Raw genomic sequence first — 12,553 nt, 5'->3', positions numbered from 1 at the left:
ATTATTATTATTTGTTATTATTATTATTTATTATTGTATTTTTATAAGTTGTATTATTGTTATTATTATTATTTTTATTATTGTTATTTTATTATTTTTATTGTTATTATTATATTTATTATTGTTTATTTTGTTATATTATTGTTATATTATGTTATCATTAAATTTTATCTTTATTGTATCATTATTGTTATATTATTGTTATATTATTTTTTATATATTGATATTATTGTTATCATTATTTTTATCTATTGTTATCATTATTTTATCATTATTGTTATCATTATTGTTATCTTTTATTGTTATTATTATTATTATTATTATTTTTATTATTATTATTGTTATTATTTTTGTTATTATTATTGTTATTTTATTGTTATTATTTTTATATATTATTATTATTTATTATGATTATTATTTTTATTATTATTATTATTGTTATTTATTATATGTTATTTTTTTTGTTGTATTTTTATTGTTTTGTGTTTATTTTATTTTTTTGTTGTTTTATTATTATTTTTTTTTTTATTTTTTATTATTTTTTCTTTTTATTCTCATTTTTTTATTTTTTTTTTATTTATATATTTTAATTTCATATTTTTTTTATTTTTTATTTATTTATATTTTTAATTTTTATTATATTTATCTTTTTTTATATTATAATTTTTATTATATTATTATTTTAAAAAAAAAAAATTTTTAAAATAATGATTTTTATTATTTTGTGTTTTTTGTTTTTTGTTATCCTTACATTTTATTATTTTTTATTTTTAATTATTATTATTTTTATTTTATTATTTTTATTTTTTATTAAATTATTTTTTTTTTTTTATTATTATTTCATTTTTTATTTCAATACATATCTTTGTTTCGTCTCTTTGGTGTTGTTGTTTTTATTATTATCTTTAAATATTTTGATAATTTTTATCAATGATATTTTTGATCTTTAAAAATATCTAATAATAAATTAAAAATTATCATAATAAATTAATAAATCTTTAATTTTATCGAAATATTGTAATTAAATTATCAATAAAATACATTTTAATATCTTTAAATAATATCTTTGATTTGTCATGAATATTATCGTAACATTCCTTTAATGATATCATTAATTTTATATTAATATCATCATTCCATTATCTTAATATATCATTATCTTTAATATTACCTTTATTTGATATTATCATTATCTTTAACATATATTATCAATAATAATATTATCATTAATATTATCATTTTTATTGTTTTTTGTTTTTATATTTTAATCACAAATATTCTCTGAATGATGACTGTTAATTTTAACTCATTATCATGTTTTTCATTTTATATAATAATTAAATGATAATAATCATTATTTTTTATTATATTATTATTTATTATCATTATATTATTTTGTTGTTTTTTGTTGTTAACATTTTTATTTTTTTTCATTTTATTGATTCACTTTTTGTAACTCATTATCTAACTTTTTTATAATAATTTTATTTTACCATTATTTTCATTTACTATTTTTTTTTCGTTTTTATTATTATTATTATTTTATTTTTTTATCATTATTATTATAATAACATCTTTCATATTTTTTATTTTATTTTTACACTGTTATTATAATTTTTATTATTTTTATTATTTTTATTATTTTTATTATTTTATTATTATTTAATTATTTTAAATTTTTTATCATTACATATTATCTTTATCTTTATCTTTATCATTACTTTATCATTATCATTACTTAATTATCTTTTCATTATTATTTTTATCTTATTATCTTTATCATTACTATTATTAATTATAGTAGTATAGTAGTATATTGTTATTGTGTTGATTATTTTTTTTTTACTATGATGAGATGTACTATTATTTTTATTATTTTATTTTATTATTATGGAAAATGAAAATAATAAATAATAATAAAATTTTATTTTTATTATTATTATGTTATCATTATTTTTATTTTTTTGTTTTATTATTATAATCTTTTATTTTTATTTTATTATCATTATTATCATCAATTATTTATTTTTTTTATCTTTATCATTATTATTTCTTTTATTATCATTACTATTACCATATCATTGTTTTTAAATTTAATTTTTTTATTATTATCATTTATTGTTATTATCTTCTTCCCCTTATTTCATCGTTAAAAAATATCTCATTTATTATTTTAATTTTTTACAAAATTTTATCATCTTTGTCCTATGATTTTTACTTTTTATCAGCATTATCGTTATTTCAATTTATTATCTTTTTATCATTATTATAATTATTAACACATCATTTTTCTTTTCTTATTATTATTGTTATTTCATTGTTATGATTTATGATATCATCATTATTGTTATCTTTACTATATTGCCGTTATTTTATCATTATCATTTTTTATTATATTTTGGGTTATCATTATCATTTATGTATTACATAAATTACTGTTATCAGATCGTCAAAAATTTCTGTTTATCGATTTGCCACATCATTACACCATATCGTTCCCTTAAACTGACTAGAAAGTTACTACGGCACCGACCGGCTCTCTCCCCCAAAAACCAAGGCAGGCCTGGAAAAAGGGGTTTACTATCCCAGGTGTGAAACTGACATTTCCCCAAGAGGCCCCGACACCACAGCGTCCCCAAACCCCACGAGGGGAAACGCCCCCCTTGGAAGAGGCAGGGCACAAATAAACACAAAAGAGCTTTTCCTTTATTTACAAAAAGTTACTTAACTGTAAACTTTTCTATGGGCAAAATACGGGGGGGGAAAACCACATGTCACACTGCCATACAGTTTAAACAGGGCAAACAAAGTTTTCAGGTCAAAAGGGCAACACAAGGGTCTTTTCACGGGAGCAGCACCCGCGTCATGTTTGCCCAGTTACTTCCCCATTTTTTAACACAGGCCCAGGTCGTCCCGTGAAAATGTCATCCTTTTCCATTTTAACACATGTTCGCACAGAGACAAAGACCCACTGGCGTAGCACTACCCCCCCCATCAAGAGCGACCCGTCTGCTCGCATCCCCTAAACATAAAAAAAAATACAGAAAATTTACATAAAATTTTAGTCCTCAGGAACAAAAAAAATTCTTTCAAAAAAAGAAAACCGTAATTGTAAATCTTTCTAAAACACAAAAATCTTTCATCCAGCGCGGCTTTCTTTGCTCTCCCCGGGGTGCTCGGGAGGAGGGTGGGGGCGGTAGATTGGCAGGCACCCAAGGGGATCTCCTGCCCCAAAGGGACCTGGCTCAGGGCCCCATTGACGTCTGCTGCATCGCCCTCACCGTCCAAAGCTCCCCTATCCGGCAGCGTCTCCCCGCCCTCATCGCCGTACGGGGGCAACGTAAACTCCTTTTCCCATGGCCCCAGGAGTACTTCCTGGCCCTGGTAACCCACAGCCGGTGCGCCAAGCCCTGAGGAAGTCAGGCAAGGGCCCCCACCAACCAACTCCCGCCCCCGACGACTTTTGGAGCTCCATTTCCTCAAAAGTCCCAGCTTGCCCAGCGGACCTTCGGGCCCTTATTGGAAAAGTTAGTACCAACACTGTAACTAACCCCCCCCCGGGTCCAACAAGGCTCCGCCCACCGTACGCCATCACCCACGCAGTTTTGGATGGGCCCACGAGGGCCCTCTACCCCCAGCATACTCTTGATATCAAACCCCCGGATTTAGACTCTTCCGGGGGCAAGGTGCAGTCGCTCAGCCGTAACTACCCTGCAAGCTAACCGGGAAGCAGGGACACATCTTCACCGTGCACCCTCCCCAATTCGCCAAGGGTCGACACACGCTTTACTCTGGTCAGGAGCAGGCCAGCAAACAGGCTGTCAACGGCCACATACACCGCGCCGCTCCCCTGCTGCCCACGCCAATACGAGCCCCCACTGGCCCCTTGAGGCACACAAAGCCCGTGACACTACACAGTCTCTGTGGGGCGTCTGGAAATTGCATAGGGCCCAAAATATCAAGCCGCACTGGGGCTTCTCAGCCCAGTGTCCACGTCAGGGGGCGGTTCCCTCTATTGAGCCCCCCACGATCGTGCGGGGTTTGACGGCAGCTTACCCCAAATCGGGGCTCGGGAAACCCCGGGGGCGATGGGTTTCGGCCCCCTTTTCCCCGATGTCCAGTTTTCCGCCCCCACCCCTTCCTTACCCTTTGGACTGCACTCGGTGGTGGCCAACCTGCCACAGTCCGCACACTGCGGAAACATCAAATCGTCCGGTTGAGGGACTGTTTTCCCTCCTCCCACACGACTACATCTGTGCCCTACCTCTCCCACCCCAACACAACCCTTGGAAAATTCGGGCTCACCCTTCCCAATGCTACCTTCTCCCTTTAGCCTTCCGGCCCCAGAGGTCTGGCGGGGTAGCAGCTGGCCTAGGCCCTGGTTGCCTTTAGGGGCCTCGAACTCCAGGCCCTCGCCAGGCCACCCGCAGGTCTCAGTTGCCTGCTTGAAATAGATTTGCAGCGTGGTCTGCAAAACGTCCAAAAAAAGAAATCGCGGGCCGGGCATGATCTCTCTTCCCCACCCAGGGTACGACCCCTTACCAGCCCTCCACATCCTGTCCAGCGGGGCGGTCTCGCACGCTCACGAGTCCGCTTCTTCAAGTGGGCCCCATTACCGGCCCGGTGGTGGGGCCCGAAACGGCGTTTTAAACCTCGCCCGCTGGTGTAAAAGGCATTTGGATGGGAAATGCCCCCCGCACTTTTCCCCCCGCGGGGCCCTTGCGCTGTTACCACTGCAGGGCCTTTCTTTCCGGCTCCAGCCCTGGGGAGATGCCAGCATTTCAAGTGGGCGACATATGCCTCCCCGGCCCCCTTCCGCGTACTCAGTACTTACGCCTACAGAATTCTGGAGGGCCGAGGGGGGCTGCAGGGGGGAGAACGCGTGCCGGAACTAAAAACCCCGGGGGGGGGGGAAGGGGGTGAGGGGGGCAAAAGAAACGGGGGACCGGTCCCCAAATTTTCCGCCACCTATACCCAAAGGGGGCGGGGTTCCGATGGGCCCCAGCCTTTGGCGACCACTGGCTTTCCGCACGATGCTGCAGGCCCGGGGGGTTTTCCTGCCCCGGACCCCGGGAGACCCCAGTAAAACTGACACTCGGCTCGTTGAGAAAATCTCGCCTTCTCTGCTTTTCAAGTTAATACCCCCGTGACGCCACCTTTTTCCCCCTTTATTCCTCCTCGGCCCTGAACCCGCCCTTCAAGTTGCACCCCCCCATCAGTTCACTCTTCAGCTGTTGCAGGCCCCTTTTGGTGTACGCTGAGTTTCCCTCTTCCAAAAGCAAGATTGCTCTGTAGCCCCTCAACAGTTTGGGAGAACTGTTTCCCTGCCTTTTCCCTTTCCGCATCCGACGAGATGGTGCCCGCTCGCGTGCCCCCCTGTGCCTGCTCTTCGCCCTTGTGCCCTTTCCCCCCTCATCCGGCCAAAATGGGAGGAAGGTCCCTTCCGGCTTCACCCACTCGTGCCTGCCTCGTCATAGCCCCCTCTCCCTATGCTGCCCCATCTTTGGACGACAGATAAATCGGCGCTCCACTGATCAATACACAAACCCCCCTCCTGAACCATTTTTTACACCGCGCCCGCTCTCCCGGCCACCAAAAACAAGGAGGCTAGGCAACGGCTGTATCCACAGGGTCGGGGGGGAAACCAGATGCACACTGCATTAACAGTTTTAAAAGGGCACACAAAGTGTTATCAGGTCACAAAAAGCACACACAGGTTTTTCAAGGAGCAGCACCCAAATCCGCTCCCTTGGCTGTTCCTCTGTCCCCCGCTCAAGCCAGTTGCGTCTGTTTTCCCCCGGGCCCTTATGTTAAAACCTGCCACATCCTTTTAGTTAACACATGTTTCGCAAGAGACAAAGACCCCCTGGCGTAGCACACTATTACCTAAGGAAAACACAGCTAAAAATATTAAACGACCCCCTTATCTCCTGGCTGCACAAAAAAAAAACTAGAAAATCTCTGGGCGAGAAAGTTTTCCCAAATTCCCTGCAGAGCTTTAAAATTGCATCTTGCCAGCGGTGAAATTTCCTCGCACCCCTTAGGACACAAAAGTTCGCTGACGTTCATTTCTGATAGTAAAAACATATGTTGTGTGTGTGTAGCACACACACACACACCACACACACACACACACCAAAACACCACCACACACACACCAATATATATATAATATATAAATTATATATATAAAAAAGTTTTAATAATATACTATATATACATATATATAAACAAAATTTTATATTAATATATATATTAATTAATATAATTATAACATATATAAAAAATATATCAAAATGGTAAAAAACCCACAATGCAAAAACGGATTTTTTGTATATTGAGGGATTACTCTCTGCCCCCCTCCACCCTCTTAACTGAAGGGTGATCTTCTCAGGGGGGAACACTCCCTCCCCAAACCCGGTCCCCACCAGTCCCCCCTCAACGTTTTAAGGGGGGCACTATGCTGTTTTTGTGCCCCCCCTGATAAGCATACTTTGGCGTACGGGCGCCAGTCTCACTAAGCTTTTGTTCAAATAATACGCTGTATTCAGGGGGCACAACAAGAAAAGTCCCCTTTTGCCATCGTGGGACAGTGTTAGTATGATGTATAAACATAAATACCATAATTTCTATATACAAATATATAATTTATTATATTATATATATATATATTATATAAAAATATAATATTATATTTATGTATTATATAAATATATATGATACACACACACACATCACACACACAACACACACACACACACACAAAAAAAAAAAAATTTTATATATATATATATTAATATTATATATAAAATTTTAAAATATGTATTATAAGTTAATGTATACACACCGCCAACATACACACACACACAACCAAAAACAACACACACAACCACACCACACCATATATATATTTTAATATAATAAATTATATATAATTATAATTATATAAAATTTTTATATATATGAAATCCATAACATAAAAAACCCAAAAAAAAAAAAAAAAAAAATATATATATTATATATATATATAAAATTTTTTTTTTTTTTTATAATATATATTTTTAATATAATTAATAATAAATTTATATTATATAATATATAAAAATATTAATATAAATATATATATATATATATATATATAAATATATTTAATATATAATATATACATAATTATATAAATATATATATAATATATATTAAATATATATATACAAAAGAAAAAAAAAAATATTAAATATATATTATATAATATATATAATTAATAAAAAAAAAAAAAAAATATACATAAATTTTAAATATATAAAATTTTTTATATATTTATATAAAATTAATAAATAATATATATAATATATATATAATATATTTATATAAATAATAGTATATATATATGATATATATTATATATATATATATATATAATAATATATAATATAATATATATGTGTGTGTGTAAATATATATATAAAAATATATATATATATATTATGTAAGTTCTTTTTTATTTGAATGAAAAGATCAGCTCGTTTCATAGTCTTTCAATATTTTTCTCGATCCTATGTGCATCATTCTTTTTAGCAATTTTAGGGTAAGACAACATAAATAAAAAAAACATCATTATTCAAAATAAATACAATGTTTCACCACACACAAAAAAAAAGATTCTTAATTTTTTTGGTTTCTGTTCTTCCATTTATTTCTTTGTGGCGGTTAAAAACCAACTTGCCACTTCCTCTTATTTTCTAGGTAAAATTTTTCTGTTTGGGCTCCAGTATGGGAGATGGTTTTTGGGTGCCAAAAAAGAAAAAGGGCTGGAAAGAAGATTACAAAATATGATTATTAAGGAAAAACACTGCCCTGTTTGCATTTCCGCATAGTGAATATTGCCTTGCTAGCGACTTACGAATATACGGAGAGCACCGGTCCCATGCCAGGTGTTGGAGGAAAGACACGCCCCTTTCTCACTCAAGCACAACAACTCGGGAATATCTCAGGGGCATCGTATAAAGAAAAGGAGATACTTACAATTTTCCCTCTAAATAAACCTTGTACACATACAGAACATAAAAAAATATTTTATAACCTTTATACATCTCGTTTTAAAAGTGTAAACTGAGAAACTTGTATTTTATATACTTGGCCCAAATCCACGGACAATGCCCCCTAATGAAGTTCAAAATCTCAAGATTTTAACTCCATTATTGGTCAAACTATTCAGGTATAGGGCAACGACTAAGAATGTCAGCTCCTACATTTTGCTCCCTTTTTATATACTCAACAGAAAATGAGTAACACTTTTAGCACCAAAGCCCAGGCATTAAAACCTACCATTACCATTTTTCATATTCTTGAGATAAACAGAGGTTGTTGGTCTGTCTGCAAGACAAAGTCTCTTCATACAAATATCCCTTAAACTTTAAATTTCCCCAAACTATGGCAAGACATTCCTTTTCAATAGCAGCATATTTTGCTTCTCTGTCTAGTAATTTCCGACTAGCGTAAAAAAATAGGCAGTTAATATTGTCACATCCTGTGGGTAATACTGCTCCGAGACCAATATCAGAAGCATCTTTATGAACAAAAAAAGTTTTTAAATCATTGGCAAACAAAGTTGGTTACATCCCAAGGACAACTTTAGTTTGTTGAAGCATTTACTTTCTCCTCATTCCACGTAATCTATTACTACTATTTTCTTGAGGAGATCATGCAAAGGAGCTGCAATACTTGCAAAATTAGGAAAAAACTTGCGGTAATAACCTACAGTCCCGATGAAAGATTTTAAATTTGCTTCTTATTCACAGGCAAAGGCTCACCAAGATAGCATTGATTTAGATTCGAGAGAACAAATACAATTATCTCCTAACAAAACTCCCAAATATTGATTTTGGAAAAACCAAAGAAACACTTACTAGGGCTTGCAGTTAAACTATGCTTACGTAGACGCAGCAAAAGATCTTTACGTCCTGTAGGTGTTCGGGCCCAAATCATTATTAGGATTACAATATTATCAAAATAACAGTCAGTATTTTAAATTCGGAGACCACTTTCTCATTAGTCTTATGAAGGTTGCACAGCGGACTTTAATCCGAAAGGCATAACTCTAAATTTGCATAAGACCCCTATGAGTGGCAAACGCAGTATACTTTTTTGATTCTTTCGAAAGGGTATTTGCCAATACCCTCTACAAAAAATCTATTTCAGTGAAATAAATATCGTTCACAAATCTTCCGAGAGCCTCTCGGTATTAGGCATGGGCTCAGCATCTAAGTCACTTACGTCATTTAGGCTCTAAAATCAATACAAACTCTCCACGACCCATCACTTTTCTTCACCATCACGACGGGAGAAGAAAATGCAGATGTTGAAGGTTCAATAATTTCATGTCTAACAATCTTGTCAATCTCGGGTTGAAATCATTAACTAGGCTGTTAGGGATGGGATATGGTTTCTTACGTACAGGTTTACTAGGTTTATATTAATGACATGCTCTATTGTATTGGGTTTGACCCGGTTTTTCAGTCAGTACATCAGTAAATTTTCTTAGAATCCCTTTTAAATCACTAATTTGAATTTCAGTTAGTTCATTACAACATTAATGTTACTAATACCCTCTATGTCAAAATAAACTGGGTTTACAGTTATTACCCACTTGGTTCTCTTCTTCAACTACGCATACCTGAGCAATTTCACTTTTGCTTTTGCTTTTGCCGCCGTCCCCGGCGGAAGTACCTTTTTAGCATGTTGATGTGAAATAGCTTTTTTATACCACGTACTTAACAACGTAATCTACGCCATTGTCTTTGCCCAAAGCACAACGGGGTAAGGACCAAGCCATTGCATCATCAATTTATTACTGCTAGAGGGTAACAAGACCAATTTCTTTATCACCTATGTTTTAACTTTCGGTTTTAGTTTAAGATCGTAATAGCTCTATAATTACGACCGCTAATCTCCGCTTGAGCAGCTGCTAGTTTCGCATTCTCCTCAAGACGTGACGTAAAACTAAAACATACTGATAGGTAGTTTTTACGTCACTATCGATGTCAGTTTTTGTCCATAAACTCGTGTAAAATTTTTAAAGGTCCACGAATTGACGTCCATACAATAACTCAAATGGAGAAAACTTAAGACTGTCGTTCGGAATTTTTTGTAAGCAATAGGGCAGCAGGTATATAGCGATCCAAGCTTCGGGTGATCTACGCAAAGTTTCTTTATCATTGATTTTAAGACACCGTTCAGCCTTTCTACAGCACCATTACATGAAGCATGATAGGGACTAGTATATAAAGCTTTAACAGATAACATTCTGTGAATTTCACTCATGAGATCAGATTTGAATTGAGAACCGCGATCAGATAAGATCTCTCGCGGGACACCAACTCTCGAAAATATTTCTACCAAGCTTTCCGCAACGGTTATGGTATCAATGTTTTTCAGAGGTACAGCTTCGGGATATCGTGTCGCGTAGTCGATCAAAGTAAGCACATACTTGTTTCCTCTATCTGAACTAGGTGAAAAAGGTCCTACTAAATCTATAGCAACACGCGAAAATGGTTCGGAAATAATGGGGAGATTCTTCATTGGTACTTTACGTACAGTTCCCTTGGCTGAAAACTTCTGACAGATCGGGCATGATCTGCAATATCTCTTAATATGAGCGCCAGCACCAGGCCAAAAGAATTTAGAAAACACCTTAAGACTCGTCTTCCGATGAGAGAAATGTCCGGCAGTCAATGAATCATGAGCCAGATTTAGAACGTGAATCCTATACTTATCAGGAATAACAAGTTGCTTACTTCCAATTTCATAATCATATTTGCTCTCAAGACATACCCTGTAAATTAGTCCATTTATTATTTCAAATTTTACTGTGCGCGATTTTACTCTCACATGTTTTCCGCTTTTAACATTTTCCCTGATAGATTGAAGTGTTGGACAATTTAGCTGTTCCTCCATGATATTAACTTTATTTATATTTAGGTCTAAGAATTCTGAACAAGCTAATGAGGTAGTCTTAGCCGCTTTTGATACCGATGAGCGAGTCTGGACACTCATAGCAATGACGTCAGGAGACCCATTAACATCCTCTTTATCAGCGATTTTGTAGTCATTCCCCACGGAAACATCGCTTACCTTTGTAAGAGCTTGTGAAGCATCATCACCTGCCTCTTTGCTCTGTTCGTGCTCGAGCGAGGTAGTGGCGCACTTACCAGGCAATTTTACACCAGGAACTAGTCCGATAAGCACATCTGCAAATTTAAGGGGAGCTGCAATGGCACTAATCCACCCTGAAAAAAATTTACTTCGAATAAAACATCTGACTTTGGGGAATGAATTTGGAACCCCAAGATAATCATAGACCTTAACCATAGGCCCTAATCTAAATCTTGCTGGCACTAATTTGTCATTAACAATTACAGTCGAACACCCCGTGTCAAACATAACCTCCGCTGGTTTTTCAAACAATTTGCCTTCTGCATCAATTATACTATTTTGTGGTTTCATCTCAGACTGAAAGACAAAATTAACTTTACCCTCTGTCTTTTGTTTAAAGTTTCTAGGGTTATTAGGGCAGTTCGGACGGATATGACCAGGCTTTCCACATCCATGGCATTTAATGTCATCAACATTTGGTGAACTCTGTTTTTGCATTGACCTTGAAGGCTTGCTTCCGCGATATGCGTGAGCACTACGATATCTATCTGCTGCTTCCGCCATCTCTGTTGCGCTTTCACACCCCCTTTCTTTCAAGAACACCCGTAAATCAGAACTGCAATTTGTCAGTAACTGTTCCCTGACAAGGAAATCAAACAGGCGAGCATAATCTTTCTCAACTTTACTCATGGATAGCCACCGATCGAGATACTGCTCCATCTTAACTACTAATTGTACATATGATTCATTATCTTTACATTTACTTTCTTTGAATTTTCTTCTATATGAATCTGCATCAACAGCAAATGCTCTAAGGAGGGTTTCCTTTAAGCGCTCATAATTTCGTAGCGTTTCATCAGGCAAAGAAATATACACCTTAAGTGCTTGACCGCGCAATGATGTACCTAGGTACACATGGTAGTCCTCATGCTTCCACCCATGCAATTCTGCTAAACGTTCGAACCGCTGTAGATAACTATCCAAATCATCTTGGCCGTCGGCAAAAGTAGGCAGTCTAAGACCCTCGAACATATGCGAATTTGACCTGCTAGAATTACTGTCAAACTCGTTCGAACTACTATGCTTAATTTTAGCAATCTCGAGTTCGTGCGCTCGTCGCCTCTCTGCCTCGTGATACTCTAATTCTAGTCGTCTCGCCTCGCGTTCGGCTGACCGCTCCATTCTATCCGCCTTATCCTTATCTATCTGATGTTGCTTTTCTAGTAAATCATGAACTACGTCTGCACTCAAGCCAAGTGCTTGAGCTTTCTCCAAAATATCCATTAAAGACATTACAGAACTACGTATTGTAGAAAGAATTTAGAATAACACATTAAGTCCGTTGGAAGTTGAAGTCAAAACGACCTTATTACATTCAAAATCTTCCAAGAAACGTGAAAGA

General features: G+C 35.9%; 1 protein-coding gene across 1 annotated transcript; it reads right to left on the bottom strand.

Moving 5' to 3' along the window:
- Positions 1–9,213: 9,213 nt before the first annotated feature.
- Positions 9,214–12,444, bottom strand: LOC119569659. The gene is made up of 3 exons (XM_037917722.1): positions 10,101–12,444; positions 9,647–9,726; positions 9,214–9,285 (listed from the first exon to the last, which is right to left on the bottom strand). The coding sequence occupies exons 1-3, from the start codon at positions 12,442–12,444 to the stop codon at positions 9,214–9,216; spliced, it is 2,496 nt and encodes an 831-aa protein (XP_037773650.1).
- Positions 12,445–12,553: the final 109 nt, after the last annotated feature.

Source organism: Penaeus monodon, unplaced genomic scaffold, assembly GCF_015228065.2.
Source record: "Penaeus monodon isolate SGIC_2016 unplaced genomic scaffold, NSTDA_Pmon_1 PmonScaffold_1764, whole genome shotgun sequence".
Classification (NCBI taxonomy): Eukaryota; Metazoa; Arthropoda; class Malacostraca; order Decapoda; family Penaeidae; genus Penaeus; species Penaeus monodon.
This window is presented reverse-complemented; position numbering and strand designations above follow the sequence as displayed.

Bases quoted from the DNA above. Each gene is read 5' to 3' on its own strand.
- LOC119569659 (XM_037917722.1), bottom strand. From the start codon at position 12,444: ATGTCTTTAATGGATATTTTGGAGAAAGCTCAAGCACTTGGCTTGAGT. The intron at 9,727-10,100 runs GTATGGACGTCA...CATGCTAAAAAG, and splicing joins TTTTCTCCATTTGAGTTATT to GTACTTCCGCCGGGGACGGC. The intron at 9,286-9,646 runs GTGGGTAATAAC...TATTGATTTTAG, and splicing joins TAGTTGAAGAAGAGAACCAA to AGCCTAAATGACGTAAGTGA.